Source organism: Syngnathus floridae, chromosome 1, assembly GCF_059516105.1.
Source record: "Syngnathus floridae isolate MCC-2025c chromosome 1, RoL_Sflo_1.0, whole genome shotgun sequence".
NCBI classification, from domain to species: domain Eukaryota; kingdom Metazoa; phylum Chordata; class Actinopteri; order Syngnathiformes; family Syngnathidae; genus Syngnathus; species Syngnathus floridae.
Window position 1 is genome coordinate 4,813,328 of NC_142413.1, and position 19,882 is coordinate 4,833,209.

At 42.8% G+C, this 19,882-nt stretch overlaps 2 protein-coding genes across 2 annotated transcripts in view; one reads left to right on the forward strand and one right to left on the reverse strand.

Annotated features, from left to right (window-relative positions):
• The window catches only part of LOC148403503 (fatty acid-binding protein, intestinal-like), a 37,830-nt gene that overhangs the window by 3,580 nt on the left and 14,368 nt on the right, over window positions 1-19,882 (forward strand). Inside the window, exon 2 of the mRNA XM_088381027.1 lies at window positions 16,308-16,370. Coding sequence (XP_088237153.1) covers window positions 16,310-16,370 — 61 coding nt within the window. The 5' untranslated portion in view covers window positions 16,308-16,309. The remainder of the gene's footprint in view (window positions 1-16,307; window positions 16,371-19,882) is intronic.
• On the reverse strand, window positions 13,779-19,747 carry LOC148403505 (doublesex- and mab-3-related transcription factor A1-like). Its single transcript, XM_088380555.1, has 5 exons — window positions 19,656-19,747; window positions 19,188-19,384; window positions 17,333-17,404; window positions 15,663-16,171; window positions 13,779-14,346 (listed from the first exon to the last, which is right to left on the reverse strand). The coding sequence occupies exons 4-5, from the start codon at window positions 16,051-16,053 to the stop codon at window positions 13,838-13,840; spliced, it is 900 nt and encodes a 299-aa protein (XP_088236681.1). The 5' UTR covers window positions 16,054-16,171; window positions 17,333-17,404; window positions 19,188-19,384; window positions 19,656-19,747; the 3' UTR covers window positions 13,779-13,837.

Below are 19,882 nucleotides of genomic sequence, written 5' to 3' on the forward strand. Positions count from 1 at the left end.
AATCATTATCGCAATTTCAAATATCTCATTCTGCGTTTTGTTGTAGCACAGCTGGAGGCCTCCCCCCAAGTGACAACATTCCCATGGGAGTAAATAAACAGCCTGACCATTAATTTAAGGAAATACGCTAAGTGTAGCATTCAATATATTCAATATATTTCGCACCGAAGGAGGATTGACATATACAATTTCGCAGACCACCTGCAATGCCGCCTCGGACCACTAGAAGGCCGCAAACCAACGGTTGACAATCCATGGTGTAGATAATCGGGTTTTTAGCACAGTGGAACCTATCAAATTGAAGAGGCCAAATAATCTGATCTGCGTTAATAAAGAGTCCAGCCAATATTTGTGGAATTATTTATTAATTTCTAAAATAAAATGCTCCAATTGAACGCCTCCCCACGACGAGACATCTTCCTCCATCTTGGCCGATAAACGCCCCCTGGTCACTATTTATAGTAAAGTGTTGATTTTCGAGTAGCGAAACCATTAAAATCGAAGACCCTCGACTGACGGCCTCCCTGATGGATATCTACTTCAGAAGAGACGCCTCCTTCATCGGCGTGAATAAACAGCCCAGCCGCTATTTGAGGAATGCCTTCATCTTTGGAATCGCTTGAAGCAAGCAGTCCACATAAAAGCTTAGCAACCTAATAATCACATTCCTACAAAACCCTTGTTCAATATTTGAGGAAATACTTCAAGTATAGCCCTTAAAAGTTATTCACTCAAATAATATATAAGTAAAATAATGGCCCTTAGACTTCTATAGCTGTCAATGGCTGTGATTAATACTCTACAGTGGGAACCGCTTAAGTGCCCTCAAAATAAAATTCCAACAGCAGTTGAGTAAATATTTTTAGAAAGTCAATGTCAAGTATGTTTTGTAGAAGGCAAAAAAGTAATTATTGGGAAGAGAACTGCTCTCCCACGAGCGCAGTTGGGGGATTTTACCACACTCAATTCCCAAAGCCTCCCTGTAATAATTGCGCGTGAGGGGAATGCAGGCAGGTCGCCTGATTTCTCCGCAGACGTCGCAGCCCCGAGAAAGGTTTGGCTCCGTCATCCCGACCATCTGGCGGCCACCGCGATGTGCAACTTCTAATTGGAAGCACGGTGATGGGAGGCAAGAGAAACATGGCCGCCAGATGGACAAGCGGGCATTCTTCACTTCTACTCTGCCGTGTAAACGGGAGTTCAGAACATTCCCCGAGATTCAACCAGTCATCAAATTTTACGGCGAGTGTCTTTTCTAACAGTACAGTAGCAAAATAGAACACCGATCGAATGTTTTGCTGTCCCAATATTTTTGGCAGCTGGCAGATCAAGCATTATATCCGTGACTAATGGTGTTTCATTGGTTCCGCCCCGCATCGTTCATAAAGCGATTCGGCTCGGTGTTTGATCACTCGTGAAGCCGCTCGTCGCTCAAACAAAAACATCGCATCGCAGATTATCGGCCTGCGATTAAACGGCTGTTTTCCTCCCACGTTACTCGTCGCGACATGCAAATGGAGGTTGATCTCACTTTGGTTCGGTTGTACACGACCCCCCCCAACATTCAGCAAATTGATTCCCTTCGCCGCCATCGATGACTCCTGTAATCTTGTTTTAATTAGGAAAGATGTAACGCACGCTTTCTTTCCCGCAGCTACGCCACGCTGGCAACAAATCAATCACTAAGGCACCGGTTGCCACGGTGACGGACAAAATTGGGGAGGTGTGTTGATGTGCCTAAAGAGGTAAATGAGTGGAAGTCAATTGAGGTTGTCCCGCCCAAATAAACTCCGCCTCCCCGGATAGACTCCGCCCTGACCGGAGTAAATAAACACCCTTGGCAACTCTGCAGGATTAAATCAATTTTAATAAAAACGCTAAAAGCGAAAGGCCTCTCCCCCGTAGTATGAAACAGTGGTAGTAAAACTTGAGAGGCATCAACAGGGTTAACAAATGGCATCTTTTCTCCAAGCGCGATAGAAGTCAACGAAGCGTTTAATGCTAATGAGAGTTGGCTTTTGCGGAAACTTTTCCTCCGATTACTTTCAAGCCATCTGTCGGTGCGAAAGCGCCACTTGGAACAGACTGTGTTCCTCCACTCTCTGAACATTATTTGGACAATATTTCAGCGCACGCCGCGTGCTAACGGCCAGAACGAGGCCATTAGCCGATGAAAACAGACGGAGCCCCAGTACAATTTTGCGCTACGAATTACCGGCCAAGAAGGTGGTGAAGGTTCGACGCTGCTCTTATACGGGCAGCTTGAAAGAGCTCGTCAACAAAAGATTGGTAAAAAGTAACAAATAACAAAAAGCACCTTTTTCCTGGGAGGACATTTTAAGATATGATGTTGAGTCAGTATTGACGAGTTTGCTGGCGAAAGAAAGTAGCAGGAAGAGGTGTTTTGATTTATTTATGGATTTAATGACGAAATGGATGAAGGAAACGAAATTCAGAATAAAATGGCGAAGCGGTAAAAGACAGGCAGAGCAGTTTTATTTATATTTCACATTTCATACACAAGACAACTCAAACTCAGTAATTGGAAAATGTGAAATGAAAATGAATTTGAAATGAAAGATGGGTTAGGGAATCAAACCCGAGTTCCCTCCGCATTGATTCTTTGCCTCAAACCTTGAGGACTGATTCTTTGCCTCAAACCTTGAGGACTGATTCTTTGCTCAAACCTTGAACTGTGGCCAAGTTGTTGGAAATGAGACGTTGGTTAGAAGCGACCGGTCGGCCGGGCTATCTTTATCAGCGCCGAGACAAGCACACGCAAAAGCTCACAGGCAATTGAAATTGTTTCGGGCACCTGTCATGCTTTATTATAATTAGCAAGCGGACGTGGAGATAATTGCCATCAGGTCGGGCCCGCTTTGTCGGGGTTAGCCAAAGCCCGACGTCTCGCGTTTCCTCGACGTTTTATTTAAAGGGTCGCCAAGACTCCGTGAAGCAACGCCGGTGGCGACTTTATTAGCTTGGCGGCAGAAGGGAAGAAGAAAAAAAAGCTCAATGTGGCCTTTGGTTTTGCCCAATACAACAGTATTTATTAAAAAGTGTGTTTAATCTGATTACAGTGTGTCGGAGGGGTAAAATGGATGGAATTAGATTAACTCAGGCGGTAGCATTAAATATTTTTTGTATTGACAGATTAGCTGATCAGCTCAATTATTAATCAGACATAAAATATTTTGTAGCTTGTGAGCAGCAGGTAAATTTGTCCAGCGTACTTAGATTTTATAAGGTAGTAGCTTTGACTTTGAGTGTTTGTGGCTTTTAAAGTAGGGGCTCTGCCTAGTGAGTCACGTGGGAGTCAGCAAGTGACTGTGGGGTTAGCCTGGTTGCTAAGGTTAGCGCCTGGCTGTTAGCATTAGCCAGTCCATTTAAACAATGTGTTGCTTTACTGTAGACATTGTTTTTCAAGTTTGGAATGATTCCAAATTTTGTCCATTCGCTATTTTTTACACATTTATTTTTCCAAATAATCCCCGCAAAGGTTTGAGGTTGACATTTGTCTTTTTTTTTTAATGCATTTGAATTATTTGATTTATTTGACGACTGGTTCCAGCCCTATTCTTAACATCTCTACATGTCAACTATTATTTTAATACAATGGCTGGTCTTCTTTTCCATTCCCCGATTTTGCTTAAAAGAAATCCGGTGTGGCGGAATTTTGATGGCGGAAGCCAAAAACTGTTGGATGGCGGGGGCATGAATATTCCAAATGACTAATGTTGCACATGCTTACTCCTGACATATCTGGCTTCCGCGGGGAAATAAAACACTTCTAATGCGGGGGTACCATCTGTTATCTGTTGCTGGTGTTTCAGCACAGGCGGGCTCTGTGCACACACACACACACACACACACACATAGAGAGAGAGATACACACATACTGTAGTGCAAAATCCATTGGGGAGCATCCAAACAGACAGGCTGCCTATACAAATTGAGCATTCCTTTTTGTTGCTGTTGTTGTAAATCTCACACTGTTGTGGTGGGGGTGACAGGGACTGCACTCACTTTTTATGCTCGCCATAAATACCTGGACCTGTCTCCTTGCAGCAGCTGGAGTCGGATAATATGCTGCCGCTATAAACAAGCTGCCCCAAAAAAAAAAAAAAAAAAAAAAAAAAAAAAAAAGGGGGGGGGAAGAAAATCAACAAACGCCGCATTCATACTAAATGCACTCTCTCGGAGAAATGTTAGGAGCTATGGCCCGAGGAACGTGAGGGGTAGATGCGATAGCTGACCAAGTAAAATCTTGAAGTTACCTTGTTTCTTCTTCATTACTCCGGTAGCTAAACCAATTACAAATGGATGGATGGATGGATGGATGGATGGATGGATGGATGGATGGATGGATGGATGGATGGATGGATGGATGGCCAGTACATGACAAGAAGTTTGCACAATTTCGAGCTCCACAAGCGTCTGTCGTTGGGACTTGCTGCGATCGCACGTCACCGAGATGCCAACTGGCATGACCTAAATGTGTGACAGCAACAAGCGAGCGGACATATTTCCCACCGCTGATAACTATGAATACATGCACGGAAATCAAATGAATTTGGTTTTCATTCCTATATATATTATATAGCAATATATATCCGATTATATATATCATTCCTATATAGATTGTTTGATGCCATTAAAATGAGTTGTTGTTTTTAATAGTAATTAGCTAGCTGTATTGTATTTCTTTAGAGTTAACACCTGCTATTTGCAGAGGTATAGAAAAGGCAAAAAACAAATAGCAGAGGGCAGAATAAGTGTTTATAGTTGAGGCTTCACTGTAATAATCAATGTTGTTGGGGTTTTTTTTTATGAAAGGGTGAGCGACAGCAGTTTCCCGATTAATTCTCATTTGATGATGAAGCAACAGCAAGATAAGACAGGCGGCTAGCGCTATCTGATCTAAACACTGAGTTTTTGTCTATGAAAATAACTGCTCGCTTATCGCCGCCACCTCGGGTTTATTCATGCAGGTCCTCGCCGTGGCCGAGCAAAGGGACTCGATCGGTGGCGGCGGCCAGCGATAGGCCTTACTTTCGTCTTCGCCGAATCCCATCTTTTTTTAATCGGGCTAGCGGAAATGAAAGGATGCTATCTCGCAGCCGCCGCAGCTGCGTCCACGTCTCTGAAGACGGGAAGGAGAGGACTCGGACGTTTTTATTTTCAGGCAGTAGAAGGAAAACAAGCTTTCGAAAGATGTGCCGATGAATCCAACTGAGAAAGTCGTTTAATACCTTGACGGTAAAATGTGCCGGTAGCTAGCTAACGAAGAAATGAAGGAGATGAACTAACGCAAGCGGCCTTAAATGTTGAACATCACGTATTTTAACATGTTAAAAACATGCTAACATGTCCTTATTGATTAGTTATTGACGCTCCAAGAACATATCTTTAGGATTTACGAATCGTTCACAGTCAGACTGAGCCATACATCATTAGTCATTAGTCATTGGATGACTAATTGACATAGAAGAGAGCGTAAAATTCAGGTTCAACATTTCATGTGGGTTTTGTGTCTACCAATTCTCTGCTGCCAAATCAGCTCTATTAATTAGCCAAATAATTCACCTCCACTGCTTATGTTGTATTTTGATTCCAGCCGGCAGTGTGACATGCACATTTCTATGATCTAATTACAGAAAATTTTAACGGGATAACTTTCATCGGCATTTTGGAATCAGTAGCCCACAAAACAATTTATTAAGATGCACTTTGCTGAGGCCACTTTTGATTTCCCATCAAGTTGAATCATCTCGTTTCTGCTCTTTGTTCAGTGAAAAAGCTCAATCTCAGCCATTAATGATATTTAAAAAAACTGCCCCTGTATGTTTTCACAAAATGCCAAGACTTCAAGGCAGATGGATCGATACACGGCATGGTGTTTGGGTACCGTATTTTCCTCCCTTGCCCAGAGAACATTTCATAAAGGCCAAAGGGGTCGGCTTATCGTGGAGCTAAATGCCAATGTAATTATTAGTGCCTGGAAATAGTGGAAAGAGGAAGCACATCCAGAGGCAGGACACCGTATTTAATTAATAAAAGTCACTCTTGGGGGGAGGGGGGGGGGAGTCATCGTTTGTGAAGAGAAAAGACCCCAGCAGCAAAAATACGAGATCAGAAACTTGTGAAGTTAGCACGTCAACGTTCACGCATCTGTAAAGTATCTTATTGTTTTCTTTGAGCACTTTACCAGTAAATTATTAGCGTTACGTGAGGCGCAGGCCACTGGCAGCCTTTCTCGATGTGAAAAAATGCAAACGAGCTGTAAACGGGGAGCAAAAAAACAGTCTTTCCCTTGCACGTGTGATTGGCAGCTTGATTAATTAGCTAGTTGGACTTGAAAGAACTTGACGAACCCTGTGTGGGCTTGAGCTGTGACTGAAATATTACAGAAGCCGGCGAGCTAGTTGCACTTTCCATCAAAACCAATTCCACCTAAAAAAAAATTGACATAATTTTTGAGGAGCAAAAAGAGATCATTTTGTTTCACCGCAGCCCCAAATCTCCTTCGTGGCTGTCCACAGAAAATTGGTATCAAGACTATCGAGATGTTTCTATGACAAGATAATCATTTTGGTCACATCACTTTCAATCTCCACCAAATCCAGACAAACCTGGATCTGCGTGGAAATTGTATTCTTGGAATCGGTTTCAACCAACCACTCAGCTGTTTGCTTTTTTTAATCGTAAGATTTGCCCCGCCGGGTTTTCGGTCCATCGGGCGATGGTTCTTTGTGGCCTTCACCCTCGCAAGCCAGCTGTGTCCCACATCCAAACAAGATCTGGATCTCTTCCTTCTGAATCGCTCCAACACCCAACCAGGGACCTGGACAACAGAGTCTCAAAGATGATGCCTCTGCACAAGCAACAATGTCCGTGAGATATTTTGCTGGTTACTCTCGAGCAGAAACCCAGCGATTCAAGTCGCCCTTTGTTTCGATTAGCCATCTTTCGATGCCACTCGAGTCGACTCCACCTGGGCCCTTCTCGCTACTGGATCTTGTCAGCCTCACTCTCTGCCTGCTCGCTCTCACCACCAGCCCTATGTTCCCTGCCCACGTGTTAACTGGAAACTGCCTAAAGAAAAGAAATGGCAGCAGCTTTGAAGAAAACCAGAAGAAAAAAACAAATCAAGGTCCTTTAAGGCAGGGGGGAGGGAAAAAGACAACACCAAATGTTTCTTACGCAACCGTTTTGTGGCTTCTCACATAAGAAGAAACAATAGAAGTGACGGACGGAGCAGATGCATTTCCCTCGCGCCAATCAACGTAACACCTACACCCTCCCCTCTGGCTCCTTCACGCTGGCATCAGCTCGTCACTTTTAAATGGCACCGCGGCATTCGAACGTTTCTTTTAGCTTACTCACGAGGAGCCTTTAAATGGCCCGTCACTCAGCTAAGACAAAACAAAAAAGGAAGACACGCTCATCCTGAGTCAGCCAGAGCCTGATCCCAAGCAACTTTGTCATTCGGTGGCTTTGCGAGACATCTCTTCGGGGCGGCATATTGAGAGGTTTCATTATTGTCTTGTCTGCTGTGCAGGAGGGTCACCATGGTAACACTAAATACATCAAGCAGCTCCCCACAAAGGAAATGAGCTTCTTCAGCGGGATGCGCTTCCAGCGCCTGTGGTCAGTGTGCGGTCAAAAGGATATTAGATGGGAACGACATTTAAAAGAACACTACTCACCTAGTTTTTTTTTTAAGTTTTTTTTTAAATGCATCTCTGCAATTATTGTTATGATAAACACTGGAACATTGTTTAGCCAGTACATTCAAGTTTATTTTGTATGTCAGCGAGAAGCCAAGATTTCTTTATTTATTATTTATTTACTTGGTTGTTTATTGTTTGTTTTTAAAATTATTATTATTTCATATTATATTTATAGGTTTGTATTATATTTAATTAATTAACTAAATGTAATCGCCTGTAAGCCATTTATTTATAAAGGTACCATCAGATGAATTGGAAATAGCGTTAACCTGTTTTGGGATCACAGTTTCTGTTTTCGACTATTTTATGGTTTTACTCTACAAAGTAGGCAATTACAAATATTTGGCTGTGGGGTCTTATTTTTTTTTTTTTTTCTCTCCATAGTTTTTCCTCATTTTCTTTTCAGTGTGACTCTCTTGACTCTGACCCAGCCCACTTCTTCCATTACCCCCCCCCCCCCCCCCCCCCCCCCATGTCTGTTATGTAACAGAGGACGATAAGACTCATTGGCATTCCGCTCCATCTCCTAACCTTAAAGTGGAGTGACACGCTACAGCATCTTGTAGCAGGTTTGTGGTTTCGACACACCGCGGATGCATCCGAGTGTTGCCGAGGCCTGCCAAATCGCATTATGTAACTCCCAAGTGCTCCAGTTGGGACACGGCAACATGACACGTGATTGAAGCTGAGGATGGAGGGGGGGTACTGGTGACAACACCCATTTTTTGTCACCCTTGGCGCCATTTGCCATGCTGAATTCATATTATAAAAATCCTGTGACGCTTAAAGGCAATCCATATGAAAACAAGGGACAAACGCTAGCCACGGGGTTGCCTATCTGCCTCTGGAAAAATTCAACATCATAATGAGATTATTTCTTAACTGTGCATAAAACACGCGGCGGGGGGAGCAAATGGGGAGCTCTCTCTATGTGAGAGCAAAGAACAACGCCAATGGCAGCCATGCGGCCAAACAAAGAGATAGAGGCAATGACCTGTGAATGTCATACACTACTCCTCCGTTGTTGCTGGCCCAATTTAGAGCAGATGCTGCCCCCGTCTGGTAGCCTGAGGTAGCGCTGTTTTAGCAGGGTAATCTTCCCTTTAGTAAGCAAGTCACATTATCCGCAACAATGGAGTGCTGAAGAATTTGAGGTTTGTGGCAAGAATGCCACAAGAACGTTTTGGACTGGACTGGACTGGACTTGACTGGACTGCATTTTCACTGTGTTCAGTCTCAGGCGTACTGTAATTGTTATTTTGCTCTTAGTTCCTCAAAATGTTAGTCTTAAACTTGACTTAGTCTTAATTGCGGAATCTTGATCTTGACACCGTGGTGATCTTGATTAGATCTGGGTCCCTGAAGTCTTGGTCTGAGCTACCTCGAAATGTTGGTCTTGACTAGATCTGGGCTCCTTAAATCTTGATCTTGGCTCTTTACGGTTTGATCTTGACTCATCTCCTTCATACCTGTTGTTGTTCTTGGTCAACCCCTAATGCCTCGATCTTGGTCTCGGCTCCTTACATTTTAGTCGTGCTCAAAGGTCAATTAATTGGTCTACACTGGCGAGAAAGTCTCATTCAATTTGTGGTGTCATTTTCTGGACCAAGCGGCAGCCTTGTAGTGAACAAGCAAGCCTCTCTCTCGCTCTCCCGCTCTTTCTATGAAGCATCAATCGGAAATAGAAGTGAACGCAAGCAGAAAGAATTCTAACAGAGTGGAAGTGGATAAAAGGCGAAAACCTGTTCAGGAGCCTTTGGGACTCTCCAGCATGGTTCATTTCCTGAAGCAGTTGGTCGACTATTTATAGGCTGGCATAGTGGTACCAGTTAATCCTCCACCGGGCTTCTAACCGTACGCCAGCTGGCAGAGCACATGACGTTTTCGCAGGACGCTTTTCAAGGTACGGGATGCCATAGTGGCAAATTAACCGTGACCCGTGGCAACAAAGTTTTACTCCCTTATAAAAGTGCAAATAACAATTTAAAAAAAAAAAAGATTTTATTTTATTGCTGGCAGATATTAAAAAGCGCCGTCTGTTGTGTTAGGGGCTCAAGTCATGGGTGAGTGTGTAGATTTAGGTTGGGTTGGGGGGGTCAGGATTTGGGTTAGGATCGCTTCAGATGAGCTCAAGCATTATGGTTGATTGTTGTGGTTTGGTTTTGGCCCGGTAAATCATCTTGTGGTCTAATTTTTGGGTTAAGGTTTAGGATTTCTGATAAGGGTTAGGAACATATTTTGATGAGGGTTCGGATCAAGGTTGTGCAATTATGTAGATTAGGGTTGAGACTTAGTTTAGAAGTAGAGTTGTTTTTATGATCAGGGGTAGCGATTAAGTGTCCAGTTTTGGGGTGGTTATATTCAGGTGTCCTTCAAAAACGAGCCAGGCTAACAGATTCTGTCTTCTCGCTACCAAATCTGAAACAAGCCTCGAATTTTTTTGCTGGTTTTTCCAGCTGAGTGATTGCCATGCCCTGCTTCCTCTGTGTCTGAATATTCCCAGTTAGCTTGCCCTGAATTGATTTGTGCTCTCCCCTGACGTAGCCACTGTGACAAGGTTATGGAAGAACATGACAGGCTCGTTGGTGACTTTCTGCAAGCCGGAGGCAAGTTGAGATTTCCGGCTGCAAAGCAAAAAAAAAAAGTCTCGCTCTCGTTGGCGGAGGTTAAACGGCGCTTCCGGCAAAAGGCTGGCTTGTCAGCATTGTGGGTTGAGAGGAAGTTCTCCGAGGATTCCACAATGCCGAATAAGTCACTTTTGAAAATCTGGTCAGTGGATGCTGCTTCAAAAGACGGCATGAACAAACAATCTGCTTTGAAAAGAGCTGGCAGGGATTGAGTTAATATGTCAAAATGCATTTGCTCTGAGCATCATCTCGCAAAAGTAAAATGACACAAGACGACTTCTTCGTAAGATCCACAAAGTTTATCCAGGTAGGAAGTCCCCTCCGGGAAGATGATATAGCCCAGGCGTAACTCAGCAGTCTCCATTTTCTCATTTTTTACGCCGATCGCCCGGGCAACGTGGGCGGATGAGTGATGGTGTCCATTAGTAAACATAGCGCCACTATATATATGCGCTAGCAGCCTAAAGAGCCTGCGCCTTTACCGACCCCCCCCCCCCTCCCTTTTCATTCCCTGCCTTCCACTCCCGCCTTGGCCATCCATCCTCCCTAAGATTGTTTTTTTTTTTTTTCATGGCTGCAGTGCTGCAGTGGAGTCGCCAATCAGACTATTTCTCTTCCCATTTCTCTTCGCGCGCTCCGTTTTTCAACCGGGAATCGAACCCGGCTAACATGACAGAGGCTGTATATATTGCAGCAAAATGTCAGCAATCTGCTACGTCGGCTAATTTCACTCAGTTGGTCTGAAAGTGATTTATGGACAACTAATGTGTCTTTCTTTTTCTACATATGCCAGTGACATGTTTTTTACATTATAAAAACCTGGATGGAGGAAGATATTTTCTTAAGACTTGTCTAATTGCCCCATCCCAAAATCCAAATGGTACGCTCCCATTTATGGCATCTGGAGGACTGCTAATTTCCCATTTAGCTTTTCTGTAATTGGCACCGGTCGCTAATTGCGGCGGATGCGCAATTAGCATCATGTAAAGCACTTGAGGTCCAATCAGTGAGCCCCTTTACATCTAGCAAACGATGAACATGAGTAAACCCCGCCCCTCCAAATGAATCGCTCACATGTCCCCCTATTCAGCTACTTCATGAATGACAAAGTGGAAATGGCTGCCGTAGCAGCACAAAGCACCCTGATTGCGTTCTGGCCTCTGCTATGTTTTTTTTTTTTTTTTAAAATGTTCTGGCACAGCGTGTTTGACTCATTGCCTGATTGCCGTCTTTCTATGCTTCCTTCATGGAGAAAACAGCGCCTTCCTTTCACTTTTGTGTTCATATTCATTGCTATTTTGAGCAGAAAATAGCTGCTCAACCGTCAAACACCTTCACGAATAAAAAAAAAAATCGAAAATACTCGTGTTCAAGCTAACTTATATGATTCACTCCCATCACACTGCAATACGGTTGACTCCAATTATTACACCATACGATTCCGTTTGTTATTTAGCTATGTATAAAGAGACATCGTATTGTTGCCGATTGTGACGTACGCAGGTCACTTGTGCGAAAAATTCCTCCGCCCCCTTGGTCTACCTTTGGAAAGTAGCAGCCGAGCAGTTAGCAAGAAATCAGGTCAACGGCGGGATTAGCGACAAACTTGAGCAAATCCTCTCAAACTGCGAGTGAACCCGGAGACGGCGTCGCTTTGCATATTCGAGACCGACGGAATAAAGCGGCGGGCGTAACGTAAGCGCAATGCCCTCCCCGTGAGCCAGGATCCTAAAAGTAAACATCATTAGGCGAGGGGAGACCTCCATGTGAACCCGCGCTGAGGCGGAACGTGACGAAAAACAAACACAACTATTTATTTATGGCGCCGTTCGGATGAAAATTCGGCTAAAGCTAATATTATTCTATTAAGACCAATACCGAAAGCGACATCTTGCAATAGTCATCGTGTTGGTATCACTAGCTTCGGAGCCCCGTTGCTAGCTTGTTACTCATGAGGCAAGCACGTTGGTTTCAGTGGCCTTCCAGCTGTGCCGCCTTCTGCCATTTGTCATCCCGACTAACAGACCCACGGCGCTGACGTCCGTTTACTTTGGTTCAATACCAGTCGGGCCCGTAATGAAATGAAAGTTGCCCCCTCGTCGCTATAACGACAAACTCCTCGCAACGGCCACACAATGGCACAGAAACAAAAAAGGGTTTCAAGGTCACAGAAGATCTGCCAGCCATTTTGTTGGCTAAATTATCGAGACTAAATCCACAAAATAACCGCAAACCGACAGCATCAAGTAGCTACTGATAGATCGTGCAATCGTGTATTCATCATTTTTGCAATACCAGCAACCGATATCAATGGTGTGCTTTACGTTGTATTATTGAATCGCACAGTATCAATCCACGAATTCATATTGATATCACGGCTCCATGATTATGCTACAAATAATCACAATTATTGTGATTAATATTGTATTCACGATCATTAATAACATTTATTCAATGTTTTCGGCACTTACATTTTTTTAATAACAAATTGAGATCCATTTTCAGTTTACCAGCAGTATTTGATGGTGTAGTATCATGATACCGGTGTCATTTCAAGTACAGTACCGTGTACCAGTATCAAATATTGATGTCACAATCCATCTTTTCCTGTCCATTATCTGCGTCCATCCGTCCATCGTCTGCAATATTAACATAATCGTCATCAAAACTTGATTATCCAATGAAAATAACGACAATACAACCTGCGCGTTTCTGCTACTGCTTGAGTTGCAAGACCTCTCCCAAACGCCTCATGTGGCCCGTGCTGCGCACATGCTCGCTCAGTTGGTCGTTTTGTCCCAGATTTCTGCAGGGGGGGGTGGATCACAGTCAGTTTTTAAATCATGGTAGCAGCACGCCCCCTGGTGGAAAACTACATCAATCACAACAACTATACCCAACAAAAGGGAACCTGTTATAATCCGCGTTTGTCCGTGACTACGAGGGAGAAGGATGCCGCCCCGGAACATTTTAAGATGATGCCAGAGAAATCCCGGATTGCTTGAATTTTTATTGGGGTGAAATAATAATCTCAATCAATAAATATCGGCAATGGGTGCAGTTAACAGTGGACCAACTAAGTGAGGTGCAGTAACTCGAGTTTAAAACCCTAGTTTGAAACCCTAACCCTGGTTTAAAACCCTGGTTTGAACCCTAACCCTAGTTTTAAACCCTTGTTTGAAACCCTAACCTTAGTTTTAAACCCTAGTGTCTTGTCCATTGGAACACTCGTGTCTGGCATCAGGCATTTATTTTTCAAATTAGTTAGCCCTAGAAACTCTGCCTAGTAACTAGCTGCCTCACGCAGGTTCTCCTTGCATAAATTATTTCTTGCATGAATTGTTTCTTGGCTGACTTTATTACTTTAATAATGTATTAATACATGATTTCATGCCACAAACAGAAAAAAACAAAAAAATATTTGCATATGATTTATTCTACAAAATTTACAGGTATTGGAAAAAAGTGATGAGGGAGTCATTTGTCAGTGGTGAGGCGCTTATACACGCTGGCACTGCACAAAAGCTCCTTTCCATGCAGGTATGAAAGGTCTCGGATCACGCTGGGGAACGAGTACGCGTCCAGGGGAGGACGCAGCGGGAACACCTGCATCAAGCCTGATGACGTCACGTATGGCGTCATCATGCTGGCCATGCTGGTGGCATTCGCCGACGAGTAGGCCAAGCATAAGGGGTTGATGCCCAAACGAGGGTTCAGCCCGTAAATGCCGTCCCCTATGGCGGATGGTGGCGGAATGTAGAGTGGCGCAAACGCCGATTTGGTTCCAGCTGGCCCGAAAGAAGACCTGAGCGGGCAAGATGAGGCGGGACCATCGGCTGATTTGACGCTGTCGCCTTTCCGCAATCTGGCACTTGACTCCAGAGTGTCTTGTTGCGAGTTCTTGAGTTTGTCCGACTCGCTGCCTGATTCGGGATCCAAGGATGGCCGATGCGGGACCTCGTATTGGTACTTGCTCAGGCGATCGTCTGAAACGGCAAGGAAGGTCTTAAAAAGTCTGGATGTATCCAGGCCGCTTCAAGTATTCAAGTACTACTTGCTACTTTGCAAACTCCTCAGCATGACTAAAGTACAAAATGACATTAATTGTTTTAGTCCTGCAACTTTTAGTTTTCAAGACATGTCGAGGAGCCTCTGTGTTAAAAAAAAAAAAAAATTTCATCGCCCGATATTCTTGAAATTGGGTGTCTGCATTGTCAACTCTCCTTTGACATCTTTTTAAAAAATGACATGACTGGGACTTGCTGACAAGATGTTTTTTTTTCCCACTTGTCGCTTTAGTTTTATGTTTTGCTAAAAGCTATCATGAGTCTGAGTGGGGAGTTGGGAAAGTTCATTTTCTACACAAACTAGTTCAAAGTTCCGTTGACAAATTTTAAAATCAACTTGTTCAGTTCATAATTGAAATTTCTTAACTAAGTTCATCATTCCAAAACAAAACAAACATGAAATATTCATAGTTCTCAAATTGGACAGCAAGATTGTTGTTTTTAGTAAAAAAAAAAAAAAAAAGCCGGTATTGTAAGGCTTTTAAGTAAAAAAAAAAGACCAAGGCTTTTTAGTAAAAAAAAAAAAAAAAATGACCATGCATAGCAAAGCTTTTTTTTAGTAAAAACTTGACCATGGATAGTAAGGCTTTTTGTAGTAAAAAAACAAAAACAAAACAAGCATGTGTAGTAAGGCTTTTTTAGTAGATTTTAGTGTTGCCAAATCCTTTTTCTCCTGCTTAATTAAGCCGAATGTACAGTGTGTTTAGCGTGATTTTATTTTGAAATATTAGAAGGGAAAACCACAAAAAGCATCATCAATTTTGAGACCCTTTGTATAGATAAAAATCAGGTTGCCGCTTTACTTGATACGTATATTAAATGCAAGCCTCTGCAACATTATAGTATTTAAACATTAACGTAGCTAGAGGGGTGGCCACAGGGACACTGGATCTCTGGAATATGCTTGGACAGATAATTGACTTTTGGGTGTTTTTTTGCAGGCCCCCTGATATATCCTTGGTCTGCCCCCACCCAAACGAAAGAAATTCTAGCTCCGCCAGTGGCTGAAATACAAGAAAACATTTGTGCAAAGAATTTCTACCCATATGTACAAAAACATCTCAAAGTGTCTAAATGTACAAAGTTAAATATATGTAACTAAAATGTTTTCAACAAATACAGCATTAAAAAAGTTCAAGTAGCTTTGGAAGCTTTTAAATAAATCCCTTGTCACCTCTCCAGATTTTTTTTTTAACCTGATTTCAGTAGTTTACAAGTCAAATATTCGAACTCACCGTCTTTCAAGGCGTCGGTTGGCAAAACATCCAAATCTGGCGGGTGGCCGGCGGCGGCATGCACGAAGGGCGGCCCCCCACTGGGGTACAGCATCCGGATATCACGCGCCTCGCTCTCCTCCTGCGCCTGCTGCCTCCTGAGCGCCACCTGGGCGGCCATGACCCGCTGCCTCTCAGCGATGAGGGTGCATTTGGCGCACACGCAGTCCCGCCAGCGACAAAAGCGTTTGTGGCCCTTCAGCGCCGACACTACGCCGTGGTTGCGGCAGCGGGCGCACTTGGGGGTGCGCGGGTAACCCCGCTCCAGGGACGCCCGCAGGAAGAGGGGGGGCGGCGGAGGACGCAGCAAGTCGTGAGCGCTCAGGCCCAGCGGTCTGGCGCTGCCGTCCATCTTGAGAGAAGTGGACGAGTGGCGCAGGCACACCAGAGCGCAGCCCTTTAAGGCGTCTCCGCAGGTGGTGCTGAATGTAACCTGAAACCCGATTGAGGAAGTCCCTCAGTCCCGTCCTCTGCATTGTGACAAAAAAAAAACACCAGTACATGTCATAAAATAGCACCCAACTGAATGCTTATTCTCATTAGAGTCACATGTTAACTAGTCTATTCCAAATTATTTTTTGATTCAATTTACCTTTCTTTTTCCAGGTATGGCAACTGAGAAGAAATTCTCATCTGCAATGGCGACCTGCTTGCAGTCACCAGAGTATGGTAACCCTAACCCCTGCAAATTCCGCAGACTCACATTTTTTATTTTTAAATAGCAATGGTCTAAAAATGGTTTTAATCAGAGATAAAAGTTAAGTTTTCAAGAAGTATTTTTTTTGCACTGACTCCAAATCTGCCCTTGTTTTTTTTCTCTAGCACATCAGTTTTAAATAAAATAATAATAAAAATAATAATCATAATTTAGTATTATTTATGAACTAAGGGATAGGTTCAACAACAGATGTATTTTTTTTTCTGAAAATCACAAATGTTCTTGTTTAGTAGCCTTGTGCAAAACCTTTTGAAATGAGCTGGATTCAAATCCTGTCTTAAGTGGCGCTCGTGAGCAATCAAACGTCACCATTCGAATGATTTCAACACAACAATGGTGACAAAGCAACCACTCATTACCTACCTGGTTATTCTGCCCAACCAATTAGCTTGGGGTGAAGAAGAAAGCTTCTGTTTACTAGCCTTGTGTGATTGGTGGAGGGCTAATCACACCTTGCCACATGTTTCATTGAGTGTGCGCCACATTCAAAAGTACCCCCAGTTTCCTCCTATTACAAGACAATCTGTCTTGCATTGTGGCTACCTGTTGCTAGGTAAATGCATCCCCCAATCAATTGCACCCCCCAATCAATTGGTCCAAAAAAAAAAAAGATAAGTTAGCCACGCCCACCAGGCTGTTCCAATGGCAGGAACGACCGGTTTATGAAGCAACTGAATATTTGCTCGGTATTGCATAAAAAAAGAACTTTCGGATCAGGAAGATTTATGACACAACTGAGTCACTGCTCTGTGTTAAATATAAAATAAATAGTTGAGGAAAAAAGTGAAACAGCGACATCTGCTGTTCAATTGGCAAACTTAGTGGCCTGGCACGGCATGTTGGGCAATAAAGCTCTGCATTAACTATGAACAAGTTTATTTTGTACAAATGGGCGATAGCGGCGACCGCTCACCTGTTCCTCGCTTGGACGCCAACTCCATCCGTCGCCGAGCGGCGGATCTTATCAGGAACAGGCCTGCAACACCTGCACGACAAACAGTACCTGTACATGCGTTGCTTTTTTTTCCCCCCAAGCAAAATAATCTTCTGGCACAAAAGACGCTTTGAGATGAAGCCACGCGATTGGCTGGCTGCGGAGATCATACGAGACGCATCTCGAGCGGGTGTCGCCAACATCTTCGGGCAAGCAAATGCGGCGACCTCGTCTTTATCGCACTGAATTTGGAGCTTGGAATATTTCATCTTTGCTTATTTTGCCTTGTAAATTGATTACTTTTAAAGTTGTTGTATTTTTAATTTCATTCATTTTAACAAATACATATTTTATATCACTTATTTTACAGTTATTTGGATGACCCGGCTCTCTCCCACGTTTCTCTATGGACTCTGTAGATGGTGTCATTTTTCTTAAAATTGAGAAATTATAGTCCCGTATTATTTTTGTGATTTAATTGGATAGCCTCTGCTAGCCTCAGCTTTTCTTTTATATTATATTTTCATTTAATCTAATTCAATCTATTATCATTCTATTCCACCCCCAAAAAAAGCTAATGACTTCATTTCCTCCTTACTAAGAGGATTTAAGCTTTATCTTCAAATTTGAGTGACTCCCCCTCAAAAAAACATTATTTGATCCCTTTTAGCAGGCAGGGTCCCACAAAAAGAGTGGGCGGGCATACACTCACACCGACTGGGAGAATTGGTTTTACTCCAGCTGTGACCATCTAATCCCCAGTAACATGCCGTCAACTCAACACCCACATTTTTGTCCCATTGAGGGCTGCCAGATTTCTGTAAGAATTTGTTAGCAGATTAGCGTTTGGACACTTTTTCTGGTTGATACAGATATCGGCCCATAAGCTCGAGAGCAAACAAGTTTAACCTTGTTTTACAGATGAAGAATACACAAACAAAGTGGTTGTCCCGGTTTACTTATTCTTTCCCCCAGCGTATCAAATTCAAACATCTTCAGTTGACAAACGCACTTTTGTTCGTCCTGTTGCAACTTGATCGCAAGCAATCTCGAGTTAATAACGTGTGAAAATCTTTCAACCGCACCGATTTTGACACGATGCTATCAATGTATTTGTTGTTTTGTTTTTTTTAGTCAGTGTAATGACAAGTTGAGCAGTGTAAAAAGCACCATTCAAGCATGGTACTAGCACAAGGAAATAACAGTAAGTGAAAAAATCTAAATCACTCCTCGTTTTTAAATATTTTTGAAGTACTTTGTCCTGCATAGCATCACCTACTGCAAGTGCAACTTTGACACATCTGCCATCAAGTGGTGATTGGTGCTATTACAACTTAAAACTACAGTTGACACCTACAAAATCGCAATTCGGCACCAGTGGATTTGCATGTTCATGATTTTTTTTCCTTCAATATGTTTTCATACTTTGGAATTTAATTTATTTGATTTTTTTTCTGGGATTTATTCCTGTTTTTCCTTGTTTTTCATGAAAAAAATGGTAATTAAGATTTTTGGGTTTTTTTGACGAATTGCTGAGCTTTGTTAAATAATAAAACAAAATCAGAAGAGAATTTTAGTTTTAATTAATCAAAGGGCCACTTTTGTCATTGTTCAAAAACAGACAAAAAAATTAATTTCCCCAAAGCACAAAGAAGCTTTGCAGTTAAACGACTTTCTATTGACATGAAACTCCAAATGCGGCTTTCCTACTTTCTCACATTCGCCAAATAAAAGTGGACGCCAAAAAAGCTCGACCTGAATAGAAGCAACCGGATCAGATAAAGGCCTGTGAACTTGACGTTTCAGTTCAGGCCACAATGACACAACATCAAACCTGATAAAGACGTTCCCTTTATCTTGTCCTGGGGAAGGAAGTCGTTCTTTGTTGCCACCTGGAGCCCACCGCTGATTCTTGCTTTGCTCCTCTTTTATCTGGCAAGCAGCTTTGTGCCCTCCATATACTCCCCATTGCAAATAGACTTCAGTAGTGGCGGGCAGTCTTATCTGTCATCTGTTCTTGTGCCTTCATAGCTTGGAAGAGGGGGTAAGGGGGTGAAAAAAATAAAATAAAATGGACCTTTTATTCAAATGTAAATCGAATGTTTTTTTTTTCCTCAGAATGTCAGTAGCTTTAATCATTAATTTAATCAGAGTAATAGAAACAGTAATATAAATAGCACTAAAGTCAAGAAAGATTATGCAACATCAAGTTTTGTTGACAATTGCATTAAAAAAGGTAAATACAAAGAATATTCTTTGTAGTGATGTGATGATTTTTTTAAAATAAATTAAAAAAACAAACCTAAAAATGGTGATGTACCTAATAGAGCAGGGGTGTCCAAGTCCAGTCCTCGAGGGCCGCATTCCTCCATGTTTTCCAAGTTTCCCAATTAAACACATCTGATTCAATGATCAGGCTCCTGCAGAACGTGATCATTTGAATCAGGTGTGTTTAACGAGGGAAACTTGGAAAACATGTAGGAATGCGGCCCTCGAGGACTGGACTTGGACACCCCTGCCTTATACTGA